This window comes from Amblyomma americanum, chromosome 3 (assembly GCF_052857255.1).
Source record: "Amblyomma americanum isolate KBUSLIRL-KWMA chromosome 3, ASM5285725v1, whole genome shotgun sequence".
NCBI lineage: Eukaryota > Metazoa > Arthropoda > Arachnida > Ixodida > Ixodidae > Amblyomma > Amblyomma americanum.
In genome coordinates, this window is record NC_135499.1 from 202,581,519 (window position 1) to 202,600,336 (window position 18,818).

An 18,818-nucleotide genomic window follows, 5' to 3' on the forward strand; every position below is an offset into this window, starting at 1 on the left:
GAAGGCCCATTCCTGGTTATGGAGCTCGCTTTGGCTAACACGCTTTTACCTTCTCAAAGGATTCACTGATTCAACGGCGACCTGTCCGCGCAGCGTCGGCTGCAGTAGTTCGCAACTCCTCACTGAATTCAATGGTTTAAATGTTCAGTTTTCGCGTTTGCAAGACATGTGTTTTCTCGATGAGGTTCGCAGTAATCGTTCCGAAAAGTTGACGGTGTTAAAAGCGCACGTCCTGCCCGGACAGCTATTGCTGCAACCTACTGTATCTTATGGCACCTTCATCAAGCTCAACCAGCTGCTGCGATGCCGTTCTTACGATCATCAGTGTCTAGCGCACTAATTAATGAATAAGCGAGCTCGCGGCCTCTTAGATACGGCAGAGGCGTTCTTGTCCCCTTAATTCCTATCGGCATCTTTTTTCTGCGTGTTGTTATAAGATCTTTGTACGAGCACCTCTGCGTAACATCAAGTTCACCGTCTATTCATATTTCAACTTACCCAGCCCCTAATTTAGTCCGCTCAGACACAACGCCCAGGCTTTAAGAATAAAGTGACGATTTTTTATGTGGATTCTTTGTTTACTAGCCTCAGTTCAGCGGAACACTTTTTATTGATTTTACTGTTTCAGCCAGTAGTTTGAACATCATTATTAGGCTGTTATAATTTCATCCCTCCGTTTCATTTTCAGCAGCCGCTGAAAACCAGCCACAGAAGCGCCCAGGTACGTCACTGCGCCATGGGTCTGTGGTGGACGCACCTGTGGCTGCTCCTGTGGAAGTGCTACGTGATCGTGGTGAAGCGCCACTGGCTCGCCTTCGTGCTGGAGCTGCTGGCGCCTGCCATGGTGTCCCTGACGCTGGTGTTCGCGCGCCACAACATGAACTTCACCAGCGTGCGCAACGTGACGCACTACGAGCCGTTCAACGTGCAGAGCCTGCCGACGCGCTTCCACGTGCCGCCCGCCAGCGCGCCCCGCTGGGTGCTTCTCTTCGCGCCGATCACCAACGCCACCGCGGCCGTGCTCGGGGCACTCGCCGAGTCCTCCGTGCCTCCGCTCATGGGTACGACGAAGCCGCCGACCTCCTGAACCTTGCGCTTCTAAAGATATTTTGGCCGTTATCTGTCACGCGTCGTCTCCAGTCGCGGAGGAAAGTCGCAAGAAAGTTGAGCTTTCGAACTGCGGTCACATACTGTCTTCACCAAGGAGGAAAGTCTCGAAAATCTTAAGGTGGTTGGTCTTAACCGATATTTGTCACAGGCTGTCTTCAGCCATGGAAGGTGTCTATAACCTTTCGGTTCTGTCAACATCCGGAGGCTGTCAACATCCATAGAAAATGGCCTAGAAATCTTGAGCTTCTGAATAGGTCTTGGCTGCTCTTCGCCGCTGGCTTTCTTCAGTCATGGAGGACGGTGTGAAGGAGGAGAGGGAAGAGGAAAAGTTTACTGAATCGAAAAAACAGTCAGCCAGTCCCGGGGGCCCCTTAGTTTAAGAGCCCTCTAACCGCTCACTCCGGCATGGCCCGCAATCGTGCTCCAGAAGAAGCCTTAGGAGCTAATACCCATGCGTACCGGATCCAAGTCCGTACCGCAGGCGCAGCATCCGGAATTGGTTGGCCTTCCGCAACCAGTTTTGTTGCCTAACAGTCGTTCACTCGTCCGGAAACGAGAATAAAGTGATTACATCTGTAAAGTACCACAAGAACGAGGTCCGTGGACCTGAGAATCGGCTGCATAAATAAATTCAACAAAATTTAACGCAATGAATTGTAGCGCAAAATCCGCCCCAGAATTTTGGTACTAGGTATGTTCAATTTTACACATTACGATTAAAGTTTATGAGAAGGAGTTCCCAGTCAATAAGGGTTTTGCGGCAGTTTGCATCAAAATTTCCTCTTTCTAAGTAGAAAATCGGTTACCCATGATAACCACCAGAGTAAGACGAACTAACTTTCTCCTGAAAGCCGGCCGGCTATTTATTCCTGATAAGCCAGAATAAATGTTTTAGCGTTCGCCTTGCGCTGAAGTCTGAAGTGTCTGACATGAGCGAGAAAAGTGATGTATAATCTCCTGCGCAGTTCAAGGCTTCAAAACCGAAGAGGACATGGAGGAGCATTACTTGTCCGCTATGGCACACCGCGACTCAATCCTCGGCGGTGTCGTATTCGTCGGCCTGCACCCGAATTCGTCAAACAGCTTGCCGCTTGACATCCACTTCAAGGTAAATATAACTGTCGTTCCTGCTCTTTAAAGACGGTGTCTTTTATAGTCCACAACGAAAGCCATGGAGTTTGATCGCCACCTTAGCTCATGAAGCACATTCTTCTCAACTGATGCAGACAAGCGCGAGTCCACTTAATGGATAGTTACAGCACTCCTCAAAAATGAACCTGCTGCCGGCTATTCACATTCACAATCTTCCACAAACCGATTCGCTTTGTCAATCCTGACAATTTTATCACTGGACACGCAAGCGGAGGGTCCATACGTTAGTGTTCTGTGCATAATTAGCGAGCGCATTAAGCCTATGATAAATGCACTGCTGTATAGGCAGAGATCCTAGCGGGTCGTCTATACTCGGGCCAATCTCAGAGTGAAAGCATGCGTTTGGGTGCTTTTTGCAAGCACTTTTCGACGACTGCAGCTATCGAGGAGTGGTATACCCGGACCGTAGCGTAGCCACAATGACTTCTCAACGGCAACCGGCGAAATTTTTTCGACGTTAGTCCCTCTTATTAATGATGTTCAGCGCTAATGCTCGGTCGGTCGAGAGTAATGTGCTCGCGGACATGAGTGAAAAAAACTCTCAGGAGCTTTATTGCACCATTAAAAGCATGTTGCAGGCATTTATTCAGAAATTCGGCAAGGAGGCACTGCACAACATTATGAACGAGCAAGTATGACATGCGATGGTCTCACCTGAGACCATCGCATGTCATAGAGAAGCATAGTTTTTGTTCACTTTGCCACAAGCTCGAAGTTTCACGGCCTTGCCCTAGGAACTCATTGGTGCTGTTCACGTCCCGAAGGCTGCATAGCAAACTATTTTTGCGCAACCTTCACAGCGGCAACGGCTTAACTGGCGGCGGTCAGAAAGGTCCAGAAATTGCACGGACCATCTATGAAAGTCGTCTCATATTTTGTACAAAGATTGCACGTGCGCTGCTAATTCAATAACGGGGCACACTTCGCTAACTGCAGATCCGGCTCAAGGCGGCTCCTCGAATGAAGCTGTCGCAGGCAGAGCCTTTCCAGTCGTGGAACACGGACAGCAACTTTCCCATGCTGCCCTTGTTCTCTCCACGGCACCCGGAGACCAAATTTGACGGCAGTCCAGGTAACCACACATCTGTTCAGCGCCGTGGTTCATGCAATGGAAAACGCACAAACAGGACCACCTCCATGTTCCATCAATGAATTGTTGTCCGGGGTACACTGAGTCTTTCTTTACGCCCTTAGTTACGTTCGTTCAAGTTATACGCCGTCGCGCAGGCTACGTGGCCGAGGGATTCTTGTACCTGCAGCGGCAGCTGTTTCAGCGGACCATCGAGTTCCTGATGGCGCAGGAAATGCACTACCCACACGAGCGTCCACCGCCCACCCAGCTGGAGCTTCAGCGGTTCCCGCTACCGCCCCACACGGTGGACTCCTTCTACTTCGTCATCCAGTACTTCCTGCCCATCATCGTGCTGCTCAGCTACATCTTTCCTTCGCTGTCCGCAGTACGCCAGGTCGGCTACGAGAAGGAGTCCGGCATGAAGGTTCGTCCGGCTGCCATCCCTAGCAGCACAAGTAATTGGCCCAACATTGGAACTGTATTGGCAAACCTGGCCCTACAAAGGGCCAGGATGGGACCATCCTGTTGCAATACTGGGCCGATGACCTGTGCTGCTTGGGATTCTGGCTGAACTGTCCCTTCGCTGCCTGGACCTATGCCCGTAGCTCTTCGACGGCGAAGATCGTGTTGCCTTCCGTGCAAACAAGCCTTTACAATTGACTATTCTGCTCGAGAAACTTGAGCGCATTCTTAACCTTAATTTTTGTAATAAGAACAAACGTATTTTTTTGTTTGGCTGCAGGCTGCGGCCTTTTCCAGTATCCGAACGCGAAGTGAGCTTCGGGTGATTGGAGCTATAACATTTTTTTTTTCGTGTTCGTAATGTTGAGAAAATACCATCATTTTATTTCGTAAGCAACGCAATACAATTGTACAATGCATTTTGCCACTTCATTAAAAGTGTTCATGGTTTACTGTACTTTGAAGCTACTCCTTCCAATCTTTGCGCTGATCTTGCTGTGGCGTATGCCATGCTGCGGTGAGCATACGAAGCTCTTTGCTGCAGTGGTCTTGAAGTTGCTGATGGCTGCCGGCCACTTAGTGTATGAGCGCCAATGTTAGCAAAATACAAGGCGTGTTAAGGGACTATGGAATTCTCCGCAGCGCAAGCAATGGCTTTGCTTTCGCCGGTTTCGTTGAAAGTCTGAGTTTCGCATGAGTTACGCATGCAATCCAAGGGTGGTTCGAACAGGCGAAAATTGGAAACTGCAGCCATTCACAAAGCGCGATTTCACGCGCCGGATGTAAGGAATCATTAAACTTGCGCAACCTGGTACGGAAGGCAGTTGAAATACGTCAAGTAGGTCTAATTCTTAAACTGAACAGTTCTATTTGCAGACAGCCGAATTTTGTGTGAGATGTTTCTGCTGGAGCACGCCCTCGACAAAGAAGTAGCTGCACTGAACGGTCCCCCTGTACTACGCGCTAAAAGCCCGACCTCATGAACTCTTACGGAAATGTCCCCCTATATTTTCATTATAATGACGTTTATCAATTTTTCCCCGCCTTCTGTGTGAAAAGTGGGGCATGAACATTCGCATGCCTGTAACTTTGTCAATCGATTATAATTTTAAAAACGTGACTAGGGGCAAACAGGTGCAGCAATCTGAAATGACGTGTGATCAAGCGCCTACTTTCTACCTAGATTTCACCTTCATACGCAGCCCTTGCCTCCCAACCAAGCAAGCAAGCTAAACTGCCCGGTAAATTCGCAGGGCAGGTGAGGTTACGAGAAAAAAACAGCACAGGTCGAGGTTACATCCACTTTGAAGATCAACTGCATGATACTTTCTGGGCGAAACGGGCAGTATTTGTCAAATGTGTACATACAGCCCAAGGGGTCTGCTCCTGAGCCCTGAAGCGCGGCTCCTTTTGCATACTCAGGGACCTTAATTTCACGAATGCCGGTGGAACTTAAGTCCTCAACCTTCCCAAGCTTAGGACTCTCGCATGCGCTAAAGATCCCCGCTACGCGGATTGGAAGCAGACCGCTTGGCCTGTGTATTCTTGACAAAGACTGTACGTGTGCTATTTTCCACGTCACATTTGTGAATAAAAGCGCTGGCTTTTATTAAAAGGAATGATTTTTCTTCCAAAATAAACTTCAGCTGCCAGAGCATTAGCACTGAAAAGAACTGACTTGTGAAACTACTAGACTCTTGGTAACCACAAAATGCGCTGCTGGCTATAAGCGGCCGTGTTGTCTGCCTGTTGTCCACTGCATACTTTGTTCACTCAGTTAATAAAATTGCCACTTGCAATGCTCAAGTTTAGCAATAAGCGTGGACACAGGACGTGAGAATACGCACGCAATACGGTCGTGTCCGTTGTATATATATCTCAAGAACTTGACCAACCACACGCTGTAGTCACGAGCAGCTTAGCATACCACGTTTGGTTCACAGGGGCCCTCAAACTGGTTCTAGAGAGCGCCTCGCACATAGGAAACCCCCAATGTTTCCTATAGCAAGACAGCTCCTTCATTCAAACCGCACGCATGAGTGAATGCGCGCTGTGCCACCAGGACCTGCTGGAGATGATGGGCGTCAATCCGTGGCTGAACTACGCGGCTTGGTTCCTGACAACGCTGGCCGTGATGACTGCCAGCTCCGCTCTGCTGGTGCTGGTCATCAAGATGCCACTCTCGAGCAACGGGCCCGTGCTGCACCACTGCAACCCGTTGGTCATATTTCTCATGCTCGTCACGTACTCAGCCAGCACCACCTCGTTCTCCTTCTTCGTAGGATCCTTCTTCAACAACGGTACACTGGAGCTTAAGAACCTTTATTAAGTTAGCTTAATAAGTTAGTGTTCAATAGGCGAAAGCATGTACTCCCGGCGTCAACAGTTTGCGAGGCTTACGAGTCGGCGAAAAAGTACATTCGTGTTCCCTGTGCGCATAGACTGGAAATAACAGGCTCTGTGCAGAATTCCCTTCCCATAATACAGCTGCACGTTTCGATTTCAGGTTACATGCAGCGGCCTGCTCAAAATTCCTGTTTTCTCAACTCCTGTGCCCCGTAAACATTTGCCGCCAGGAATACATAGCGAAAACTCATTGGATGTTCACGAAGGCGTTTAGCGCGCAACGACAATGACGGAAAGGGAAAATGCAGTGATGACTTTTGATAATCTTACTGCCGGTTGGCTCCACTGCACATACAAAAGTGGTGTGATCCTCTCCTAATAAGACTGCCACTTCTTGTTCGTGAGACTATCCGGTCACGGACTCTATAGTTAAGCGCAAAGGTCGCCGCTTCACAGCTCTCTCAAATTGTCCAACAACTCACTCACGATGCAGCGTTTTTCATTACTAACACTTTATATTTGCCAGATGAATTAGCGTTGCGCTATGCGAAAGAAGCTCTAGTTACAGAGCTACATGATCCTCTGCCCGTTCGCCTCTTTTACGTGGCGGCTGCTGCGACGCAGCCAACTCTTCGGTGGCTGCGCTGGCTGTGGCGTACATCACGACCTTCTCGCCGTTCCTCTTCTTCTTCTCGCTGAACAACGACCACACGATGCCCACCCTGGTGGCCGCCTGCTTGCTGTGCAACACCGCCCTTCCCGTCGGCATCACCATGGCCACCATCCTCGAAGCCAGCGGTGAGCGAAGCGTGTTCAACGCGGTCATGGTCACATGGATGCAGGGAGCACGGCCAGCTTTTGCGAGCCAGCCTCCTCTTATGACGTTTCGTTCTGTACCCCTTCCGTCCGCAGTGTCAATTTCGACTCATCATAGAGGTCCACCAGAGGATCACTCAGTGAAGGCTCACCAGCCCCCCAGCGATGCTGGGGCATACTTAATGGCTGCCAACAAAAAGTTGCGTTAGTAAAGCTGGAAATGGACCTGGTTGGTTCATATTTAACTTCATTAGTGTGCTACCCGTGGGTACGAACACAGGACGCAAAAAAACACACACAAACTGGGCGCAAAAGTTGCAGACCGTATTTTTATTCTACTTTGTGTTCGTCTGCTGCAGTTATGTATTTTTTGTGCATTGCGTAATCTTGCAATGCATTTCTGTTGTCCCTTTCAAGGTAACCTGCAGCGCGTTGGCGACGACTGCAGAGCCATATGTGCTTTATATCTTTTGAATACGCCGCGATGCGGAGTACTGAACGTGCAGGGACACTGCGGGAACACCTGTCCCTTTAGAGGCACAAATGAAGCTTTGTGACACCACCATGTTTGAAGTCAGCCCAAACGACGCCTTGCTTGTTGTTTCGCGCCTTACTGAGCATGACTGCATAGGGTGCCAGAATATGGATGCCGGGCAATCAGTGGCCTTTTTAAGGTGCCTGAGTGCCAGGGCTCAGCTGGGCATTGAGGCACCATAGGTGCCTTAATCACAGCGCCGTCTCATGTAACTGTAGATTGAACATTAAGCAGCGCGAAAAACGAGGACTCTGCAGCTTCACATTTCAGGACCAGTAACCGACTAGTCCACACCAAGATGTTATCTAACCGTCTGATGGTATTGCGTTAATTGTGGCGGCTAAGGAAATTATCAAACACGTTTTCCGTCATCCTGCTGGTCTGCTTCATCGCGGTACCTCGTTTCGGTTCAGTCCAGCTGATGCAATCGGGCACAACGAGTGAACATGAAGGCGGGTTTGATGGAATGTGCAGGCGCTGTGATGGATTTTGTTCACCGCTTGCGTGGCATTCAGTGTTCTGCACTTTGCGGGGATGATGAAGTTTGCTTACTTCACAGAGGGTGGCTAGGACAAAAAGCTGAGTAGCACCTTGGCGAGGCCCGAGATTCAAAAGTTGGCAGTCGTCAGCGGTCGACATTTATACTTTGCATATTACATATAACACAAAAATAAACAAATAAAAAGTTCTAGTAACAAACAACGAAAAATTACAAATGTCGCAAACACGCATACTGTAGCAAAATACTGTTACATACATAAACAAAAAGTTGAAAATACTGTTACATACATAAACAAAGACTGCATGCGCTTGGAATGTCGGTTCAAACTTTACATAGAATAGCGTACACAACAGGAGCAAATGAGCAGCCTATAAAATAAATAAAACAGGGTTTTAGTGCAAACTGGCATAGCGAAGACACAAAACGGACAGTATGTTGAATCAAATGAAAATCCATCATACAAGAGGCCTTTGTGCTCTGATTTATTTAACTGCTGTAATGTGTACTTGATAGTTGCGAGGCCGTAATTGGTATATGAGGAAGGCACATGTCATGTTTCGGGTAAGTGCGTGTTATAAATGACTGTATTTTAAAGCGAGAGCGTTATTACCCCCATGCTGGAAAAAGCTGTCCGGCGCCGGTGTCGGCTTCGGCGACCGTTTGAAGCGCCGCAGCCGGAGCATCTGGCCGCTCCGGTAATCCAGCATGGAAAGAGGTTGCTCTCCTCGAGCAACCTCTTTCGGAAGCTTTCGGAAGCTTTCTCCAGTGCATAAAGATGGCAACATTTCGTGACCGGGGGGGGGGGGGGGGGGTGAATTTGTGACGTAATCACAACCTGCTCACCGGATTGTGAGCAAACTGACCACCGTGGACGGTGGCAGTTAGATTAATGGTTGGTCGCAAGAGGTTGCTCGAGAAGAGCAACATCTGTCGGAAGCTTTCGGAACCTTTCGGAAGCTTTCTCCAGTGCAGAAAGGTGGCAACATTTCTTGAACGGGGGGGGGGGGGGGGGGGGGGGGTCGTAATAGCGCAGCAAATATGTCGGATTCATACTGGACACAAAGCATTTCAAAGGGCTCATTTAGTTCAATTAACTGTAAAATTACACAACAGTCAAAACATTCGTCTACCAGCATGGAAACGCTTCCCCCTGTTTTCACGTATCGCCGGATAGAAAACTGCTAAAAACACGGCAAAACCATGGCGTCTGAATCATGTGTATCGTGTACCGGTAAGCAATACCACTTTAAGAGAACTTCATGGTATCCGAGAAATTTTCAACATCATTAACTTCTGACTGAATCGAACGGGCGTTGACGTTTAATATATACCGCTGGCTTTTTTGTAACATATGACGGAGGTGAACTGATCGGGGCTTATGTACATGTAAGGCATCACTGAAATTGAAATTCGTTTACTTGCTCAACAGAAATTCAGGCGCCCAAAGAAGATAGGTCTCCTTCATGTTTGATTACTATAGCTTATTCACCACTGCTTCTTCGGATCAAGACCTCCTTATTCACTTGCCATATGAAGTCGTGCCCTGAATCCTTAGCACAGAACCTACTGCGGCCAAAAGAGCCCTTCTTGCATGTTTAATCATGTTTTACCAAATGTAAGAGACTTCGCATTTTATACGCAAGATCTTTTTTTTTCTCGCCAAGAGTCTCGTACGTCTTGGCGTGCAGAACAAGCCGCCACACTTTGCACTTTTACTACTTTTGTACGCAACATGTGCAGAGCCCTTAGATCAGACTGTTCGAGATCCTTCGCTACCGCTTTTACTGCCACCTCATTTACCTTCCCAAAGAAGTCATCTGCACTTGTCTCAGGCAGGCGATGAATTTCATTGTTCAGGCGCTCGTTCTCTGTCTCGAGGTGATACCTCGACCTCTTATGCTCTTTGTCATTTTTCTTGATGTTTAATCATGACGTGATCGTCGTAAACTGGTCGGAAAGCAGCTGCACTGGCTTTATTTTATCGTTAAGTGGCAGGAGTGAGGTCAGCTTGTGGTTGATTTTAACAACGATAGCCTTCAGTTCAGCAAAACCTTTCTGTGCAGCTGCTGACTCGTTAGATCTTGAACCGCCTGGCCTGAAAGCTTTACACTTGCACGATGTGTTTTTCTAGAGTCACGCTTGTCTCCAATGCCACTAAAACTACCTTTTCGCGCTCTCCTCCCACCAGGCGACGGTGTCCAGTGGCACAACATCGGCGTGAACCCCAGCCCCGGCCAGGGCCTGTCGATGTTGTCGGTCATACTGCTACTCTTCTTTGACAGCATCATGTACACCGTTGTCCTGTGGTACGTCGAGGTGCTCGCCGCTAGTCAGCCGAGGATCAGCTGGAGGAGGTCTCTGATCAAGGTACGGGAACACTTCCCGTCACCAAGCATTGCCAAGATGTGTGCTTTTGACTCATTTTCTCAGTTGGCACGCGCTCATCAACCACTGGTCGCCTATATCGCAAACAGGCCACCAGTGGTTGACGAGCGCGTGCAAACTGGGAAGATGAGTTACCTAGTAGATATGCATGTCAATGTGGAGTGTGTTGCTGAAGACTTTTTGTGCCCTGGAGAAGCCGCGTGGGCGCAACCAATGCGCGTTGTTTTGCTGAATGTGTACCGGTTGATGCAAACCATTACGCAACGTTGTTGACAGCCAGGAGACCAAGTCCAGTCTCCCACTGAGACCCAGAAGCACGCGGACGCCCAAAAGAAAGGAACAGAAGTGTACTTCGAAGATTTCTCTCCCAAGGGTCCGGCGGGAATCCGACTTGTTAACCTCACCAAGGTGAGTGCGAAAAATTTCCTTGTGCCTAGCAAGCAGCCATAGTATCTGTCCACACACGTATTTAGATTGTTTTCAACGCAGCATTATACAAGTAACCTGTATCTGACATGCGTGCCATGTAAAGTCAGAAATGCAGTGATGCATGGTCCTCTTCACTTGAATACGTAGTCATTTTGCCTTGCCGTCGTTTGTCCCCCTGTATCCAGGTGTATGGCAAGACGACGGTGGTGAAAAACATGAATCTGGAGGCTGCCAAAGGATACATTACCGTGCTTCTTGGTCACAACGGCGCCGGCAAGACTACGACCATGCGAATGATAACCGGTGCGTCAATGTGCTGCTGAGATAAGTCTTATGTGCTATAACCGTCCCTTGAACGTGCCACTTGAAAGAAATTAAGCAACATTTTATTTTCTCTCACTCTAGTATGTAAACTAGACGCGCCGTCACGCAAGCTTCCAGTTCACGCCACTTACAAACTTAATGTTCGAAACTGTTATCTTGCTGTTTCAAATTATCAACACTTTCCAAATGTCCTAGATTAATAGCGTCTTGGCCGGAAGAATATGCGCGAAGCAAGACGCAACGCGTTGAGCTGCTGTGTGGAGTGGCTAGCCGACAAATTTCGCTTCAAGGCAAGTGAACTTGAGCGTTGTGCTTGGCCTCCTTCCTCCGTGCGTTCAGGGCAACTGGCCCCTTCCAGCGGCTCAGTGTTCATCGAAGGTCAGGACGTGAACGTGAACGCCCGGGCTGCGCACGAGAGTCTCGGCGTCTGTCCGCAGACCGACATCCACTTCCGGGAGATGACCGTCTTCGAGCACCTCTACTTTTTCTCCAGGGTATCTGAGCGCTCCTTACGCTGCTTGTTTTTAGTGGGCGAAATTATGGGAAAGGAGGTCTGTATGGTTGGGACTTAGGCTAAGCGCGGGATACGTTCAGCTCATGGAGAGAGAGATTACTTCCCTGAAACACTTAAGAACCTTTCCTTGTGATTTTGCGTTGGTCTTCGTCGTGGTGCTGACAACGCAGGAAGTCTATCGAAGCATGGATTTGCGTAGGCGATCCATATTCTGCTTTTCATGTTACTATCACTCCGACCGTTCCCACAACATAGAGCTGCCAGCCGCTTCGCCTTCAATCACATTTCTGACCATGCCTGATTCTTATTATAAACTTGTTTTGGGGCCAGTAGGCCCGAAATTGTTTCTAAATAGCTTAAAAGAGGCATAAAATCATAAAAGAGGACGTTCATATCTACGTAACTGCATAGTCTTTATTGTGCTTTTCTTTGCCATGAAGTGCTTCCGCAAGAGCAATTCTTATTTATACTGTGTACTCGCAAAAGAATTTGCTCGCACAAATTAGAGTATTTTTTTAAGAGCTGAAAGTTGGGCAAGTTGGTTAAAATGCGTAGCATAAAAAACGCGAAAGATAACACACGGCCTAAGAAAATGATTTACAGGCATAGACCTGCCCGGAAGTAGTGACGTTGCAATCTTTTCTAGGCAATGTGCAATCGAATCCTCCATTACATAAAATATCTTGAAAAAATAAGTGTGAATTTAGATGTCAGAGAGATAAATTTCGAGAATTCAGTGAAATAAGAACTCCATCCTCCTTGAGAGAAGATACGCATCTTAGACGACAGGCTATGAACACACTTCTAGACTCCGCTCGCACCTAATTATTATGCAAACGAATGCACCATCATGTGCACTCCCAGCCAGCATGCGTCCCTTTCCTCGCCCCTTTACCCCGCCGAATTTATGGCCACATTTTTCGGGCTCTCTTATCCAGCCTTCGCGCTGCCTTTTGACCTTGCAAGGCACTGATCGCAGGTTTGAGTGTTGTGAAAAGCGGCCTTTCATCTTTCTGCTCGAGCTATGCACCTAAACGACCTGTTGTGCTATTGTGCACCTGAAGAAGGTTCCGCACAGCGACGCCCATCATCATCATCAGCAGCAGCAGCTTTACTACACCCACTGCAGGGCAAAGACCTCTCCCATGTCTCTCCAATTAACCCTGTCCTTTGCCAGCTGCGTCCACCCTTTGCCTGCAAACTTCTTAATCTCTTCCGCCCACCTAACCTTCTGCCGCCCCCTGCTACGCTTACTTTCTCTTGGAATCCACTCCGTTACCCTTAAGGACCAAAGGTTATCTTGCCTTCGCATTACATTTCTGCCCAAGCCCATTTCTTCCTCTTAATTTCGACTAGGATGTCATTATCCCGCGTTTGTTCCCTCACCCACTCTGCCCGCTTCCGGTCTCTTAACGTTACACCTATCATTTTTCTTCCCATGGCTCGCTGCGTTGTCCTTAACTTAAGCTGAACTCTTTTTGTTAGCCTCCACATTTCTGCCCCGTAGGTGAGCACCGGTAAGATACAGCTGTTGTACACTTTTCTCCTGAGGGATATTGGTAACCTGCTATTCATGATCTGCGAGAACCTGCCATACGCGCTCCACCCCATTCTTATCCTTCTAGTTATTTCCCTCTCATGATCCAGATCAGCTGTCACTACCTGCCCTAAGTAGACGTATTCTTTTACCACTTCCAGCACCTCGCTTCCAATTGTGAAATACTGTTCCCTTGCTAGACTGTTGAACATTACCTTGGTTTTCTGCGTTCTGCTCTGCCTTCTATAACTCATTGATCATGATTTGCAGTTCACCTCCTGAGTGACTCAGCGAGGCAATGTCATCAGCGAATCGCAGATTATTTAGGTATTCTCCATTTACTCTTATTCCCAACTGTTCCCAATTCAGGCCTCAGAATACCTCCAGTAAACAGGCGGTGAATAGCATTGGCGAGATCGTGTCTTTATTGCCTGACGCCATTTTTTATTGGAATTTTATTGCTGACTTAATGGAGAACTATAGTAGCTGCGCAGTTGCTATATATATCTCCCAGTATTTTGACATAAGTTTATTCTACACCCTGATTACGCAATGCCTGTATGACTGTTGAGGTTTCCACTGAGTCGAATGCTTTCTCGTAATCAATGAAGACCATATATAGTTGTTGGTTATATTCTGCGCATTTCTCTATCACCTGATTGATAGTGTGAATATGATCTATTGTGGAATATCCTTAACGAAAGCCTGCCTGATCATTTGGTTGATTAAAGTCTAAGGTTGCCCTGACTCTATTAGCGATTACCTTAGTAAATGCCTTGTAGGCAACGGAGAGTAAGCTGATCGGTCTGTAATTTTTCAAGTCCCTGGCGTCTTCCTTCTTATGAATTAAGATAGTGTTTGCATTTTTCTAAGCTTCTGGTACGATCGAGGTCATAAGGCATTGCGTATACAAGGCGGTTAGTTTTTCTACCACGATCTCCCCTCCATCTTTCAACAGATCTGCTGTTACCTGATCCTCCCCAGCTGCTTTTTCCCTTTCCATTGCTCCTAAGGCTTTCTTTACTACCTCTTTCGTTACTGGCGGGATGACCCATTTCTGTGCGCTACTGTCTCCCTCATTAATGCTCGGATTACATCGGCTACTGTACAGGTTTGTGTAGAAGTCTTCGGCTACGTTAACTATCTTATCCATATTGCTAATGACATTGCCCTCCTTGACTCTTAACGCATACATCTGGTTTTTACCTATGCCTAGTTTCCTCTTCACCGCTTTTAGGCTACCTCCGTTCTTGAGGGCATGCTCGATTCTCTCCATATTAAACTTCCTTATGTCGGCTACCTTGCGCTCATTTATTACCTTCGATACCTCTTTCAGTTCTATTCTGTCGGTGGGGTTAGACGCCCTCATGCTTTGGCGTTTCTTGATCAGATCTTTCGTCCCCTGAGATAGCTTTCCGGCATCCTGTCGAACTGTCCTACTACCTACTTCTACTGCGCACTCCGTAATGATGACTGTCAGATTATCGTGCATTGAATGAACATCAAGATCATCTTCCTCAGTTAAAGCCGAATATCGGTTTTGCAGCGCTATCCTAAACTCCTGTGCTTTCCCTCTTACGGCTAACTCGTTAATGGTCTTCCTCTTCACTAGCTTCTTCCGTTCCCTCTTCAAGTCTAAGCTAATTCGAGACCTTACCATTCTGGGGTCGCTACAGCGCACCTTTCCAAGGACGGCCACATCCTGAACGATGCCAGGTTGAGCGCATAGTATGAAGTCGATTTCATTTTTAGTTTCACCATTGGGGCTCTTCCAGGTCCACTTCCTGTTCTCTCGTTTGCAGAAGAAGGTATTCATGATCCGTAAATTATTTCTATCCGCGAATTCGACTAATAACTCTCACCTGCTATTTCTAGAACCTGTCCTGTAGTCGCCTACCGCGTGGTCGTCAGCCTGCTTCTTGCCCACCTTCGCATTGAAATCACCCATCAGTACAGTGTACTGTGATTTTACTTTATTCATTGTCGATTCCACGTCTTTATAGAAGCTTTCAACGGTCTGGTCATCATGGCTGGATGTAGGCGCGTAGGCCTGCACCACTTTCAGCTTGTACCTCCTATTGAGCCTAATTACAATAGCTGCTACCTTCTCGTTAATACTAAAGAACTCCTCTACGTTGCCAGCTATATCCTGATAAATGGGGAATAATGAGGAATAATGAGGAATCCCGCACCTAGTTCTCGTCTATCCACTAGTCCGCGATAGCACAGTATTTGTCCGTCTACATATACGCCTGTATACGCCTCATATACGTACTGTATACGCCTCACCTGTCCTCCTACCTTTACTAAGTCCTAACTGACCTTTTTGTGCTATTGTGCAGCTGAAGAAGGTTCCGCACAGCGACGCCCATGAGCAGGCGTTTAACCTGCTTGTCCTGCTGAACATGGTCCCCAAGACGGACACATTCGCCAAGCACCTGTCCGGAGGCATGAAGCGGAAGCTGTCCATAGCCGTGGCGCTTATAGGACATTCCAAGGTACCTTTGGTCGTTCGACTAGCTCACTAACTTCCAAACTCAATAATACTATTTACTACACGAAGCTCAAACTTACAGTTAAATTTTAAGTTCGTCGGAAAGTGCATTGAAGAAAGGACAATGGCATAGGGGAATGAATTTTTGTTGTCTCGTTTTGAAAAAGTTCTTCTGTGACGAGTACGTGGCGCTTATTTGTTAAGCCGAACGGCTTTTTGCCCTCTGTTTCAGAACGCATGTTTATTTAACTGGAGAAGACATGACAGCAATCGCGAAGAGGAACTAAAACCGTAGCGGAAGCGGCATTTTCTGCATTATTGGATGCCCGAGTGACGAGCACTCATGGTGGTGGTGGTGGTAGTGGTTTTATTAAAAATAATAGTAAAAATGAAGGAAAAGATTTTTGCTAGCCCCGGCATCTGCCATCGATACTGAAGCACCTGAGCTGGGGCAGCACTCATGGCAGAAACAGTTTTAATTGCTTGAATCACGTGCGGCTATTATCAGATGCAGGTGTCATCTACATGCTGACGAGTTTCAAAGATTCCCGAAAAATTTTCTCACTTCATTAATATCACGCATAATTATTTGACTTCGAATATAAACTGGGGCAGGCGTCCGATGCGCAGAAAGACTGAAGATTGTTGTTTGCCCACAAAAACCAGTGTAAATACTATATCTACGATGTCTGTTCAGCCTATAATAGAAAACGGAACGTGTTCTTGTGCAACGGTAACCTGGCGAATATATGCATGCCCGCAGGTTGTTATCCTGGACGAGCCGACGTCAGGCATGGACCCGGCTGCCAGACGCGACATGTGGGACCTGCTGCTGTCGGAGAAGTCTCAGCGCACCGTGCTGCTCACCACGCACTCGATGGAAGAGGCGGACGCCATTGGCGATCGCATCGCCATCATGGCCAACGGCGTCGTCCAATGCTGCGGCTCGTCTTTCTTCCTCAAGAAGAACCTCGGTCCGAGTCTCTGCACTTCACAGCCTAGCTAGAAGCCCTCTCTTTCCGACTGCCAAACCTCGCATTTCTTATTTGCGATTTCAGTTTATGCTGCAGGTGCTTAGAACGTTTTTTTTTTCGATCGTTTGCTCCAGCGCAGCTGCTTTTGACCAGAGTCAAAATATTTGATCGATCAGGCTGGTCACTTATGTGACCTCGTCAGTATAAGCGCTGATGAACATTTTCAGGTGTGGTTTTGATCGCGTCTGCTCTCGCTTAGAGGCCTGAAGTATGGAGAAAGAGCAAACAGCGCTTACTCGAACCATGGCTTCGAGATGACGCAAGAACGGCGGGCAGCGTTCTTATAGCGCTAGGATGTCAGCTAAGAAACTGTGCACGTGGACAATTTTGCCTCTCAGACACAAATTGATAGCTGCCGTATCGCATTACGGGTACCCAGCAACCTCAACCTCTGCGTATTGGTGCAGTGGTTTGGATAACTGTAGCTCCCCAGTGGCTCAGCGCTTATGGCGCTCATCTGCTGACACGGAAGACACGGGTTCGATCCCGGCCGTGGTGGTCGCATTTCGATGGAGGCAAAATGCTAGAGGCCCGTCTACTGTGCGATGTCAGTGCATGTTAAACAACCCTAACTGGTCGAAATGATTCCGCAGCCCTCCACTACGGCGTCCCTCATAGCCTGAATCGCTTTGGGTCGTTAAGCGCCGTAAAACCAAACCAAGTTAAAACGCCAGGTTTTTCGTGAATTTTATTACAGTGCAAGCTTCATTTCACTGTACTGTGTCAACACAAGCGCAGTGGTCTACAATGGTGACAGTGACGCCCAGTGACCGTTCCGCAGGCGCCGGTTACCACATGGTGATCGTGAAGCTGCCCAAGTGCGACACGCGCGCCGTCCTGGACGTGGTGATGGCGTTTGCGCCGTCGGCCGAGCTGGAGAGCAACGTGGGCGCCGAGATGGCCCTGCGCATCGGGCGGGCAGACCAGCCGGCCTTCAAGCACCTCTTCAGCCACCTGGAAGAGAACAAGGAGAAGCTGGGCATCGCCAGCTTCGGCGTCTCTGTTACCACGCTCGAGGAAGTGTTTCTCCGGTACGCATGCAACGATAGCGTGCCTCGGCTTTGTGGAAGGGCCAGACATATGTGAGGGGGATATCGTGTCGTGGTCTGTCAGAAAGGGGAAGGGCGAAGTAATTACGAAGGTGTGTGGCAACTGCCTCACCCTGAATGTACCTCAGCCACCTCTTTTGGTGGGGACAGGGGACGAGGAAAGGCGGAGCGAGGGATGTAGAAAACAGTAATTAGACGCCATGCGTACGTGGGTAGCAACCAATTGTGCTCCGAATAGTTGTGTCGCAACAGTCTGCACACTGTAGCCGCTTCCGCCAGGATCTGCCGAGCTAGCGTCTTACAAAAAGGAAACAAATCGTGGCCTGCTTGTCTCCTCCGAACGATTCTGAGGATGATCGTTAATTATGCATGGATCACTGCCTGCCAGCAGGTGCACAAGCGTCAAGGCACTAGGGCCACAAAAGGAATGCTACGTTCTACGGTAGTGCGCGACGGTAGCGACACACACCCATCCACGTACACAGTGCGTGCGTGTGTGCTGCAGTTTACTCTCGGATCCAAACCGTGGTCAACGGTAAACACTTCACTTCTCGCAGAGTTGGCGATTATGCGGCCACAGCGATGTCCAAACTGCGACTGCCGGACTCTGATCAGCTCCAGGACACTGAGGCCGGTAAGCACCGTTCGATGCAGTAGTAGCAGTCGCGTTCGATGCCTGTAGAGGGCTGCGCGTGCTGATGCTTTACCACGCGTCACGCGAGCAAGAGTCGGTCGCTCTGCGATACGAAAACGCCATAGTTAAGACGCGCCGTGGACGTAGTCAAAGCCGCAGTAGCCGCGCATTGCCATTGTATCCCGCACCATGTGACCATGCACAGGATATGGATATGGCAGGATACTATTTTTGCAATCCTTTGAAAAATTGCCTTAACAAAATGTGTCAGTTATAAGTCGCTTGTCTAGGTTTAGATCTTTATCTGAATCTATTTCTTTTCACTTACTCGCTTGCTCTGGTGGTAGGTGCATAAAATGTGCAAAGGTTTTGCCGGCGCTGTCGTGACGGCTGCTTTGCATAAACGGACAGGTTCAAGCTGCA

General features: G+C 48.3%; 1 protein-coding gene across 1 annotated transcript in view; it reads left to right on the forward strand.

The window, feature by feature from the left end:
* Nucleotides 1–694: 694 nt before the first annotated feature.
* Nucleotides 695–18,818, forward strand: part of LOC144124347 (phospholipid-transporting ATPase ABCA3-like) — a 38,355-nt gene continuing 20,231 nt past the window's right edge. Inside the window, exons 1-14 of the mRNA XM_077656979.1 lie at nucleotides 695–1,061; nucleotides 2,076–2,218; nucleotides 3,199–3,334; nucleotides 3,490–3,758; nucleotides 5,859–6,096; nucleotides 6,767–6,940; nucleotides 10,184–10,362; nucleotides 10,657–10,788; nucleotides 10,995–11,112; nucleotides 11,473–11,627; nucleotides 15,527–15,682; nucleotides 16,442–16,652; nucleotides 17,494–17,743; nucleotides 18,319–18,395. Of these exons, the coding sequence (XP_077513105.1) occupies nucleotides 737–1,061; nucleotides 2,076–2,218; nucleotides 3,199–3,334; nucleotides 3,490–3,758; nucleotides 5,859–6,096; nucleotides 6,767–6,940; nucleotides 10,184–10,362; nucleotides 10,657–10,788; nucleotides 10,995–11,112; nucleotides 11,473–11,627; nucleotides 15,527–15,682; nucleotides 16,442–16,652; nucleotides 17,494–17,743; nucleotides 18,319–18,395 (2,563 nt within the window). The 5' untranslated portion in view covers nucleotides 695–736. The remainder of the gene's footprint in view (nucleotides 1,062–2,075; nucleotides 2,219–3,198; nucleotides 3,335–3,489; nucleotides 3,759–5,858; nucleotides 6,097–6,766; nucleotides 6,941–10,183; nucleotides 10,363–10,656; nucleotides 10,789–10,994; nucleotides 11,113–11,472; nucleotides 11,628–15,526; nucleotides 15,683–16,441; nucleotides 16,653–17,493; nucleotides 17,744–18,318; nucleotides 18,396–18,818) is intronic.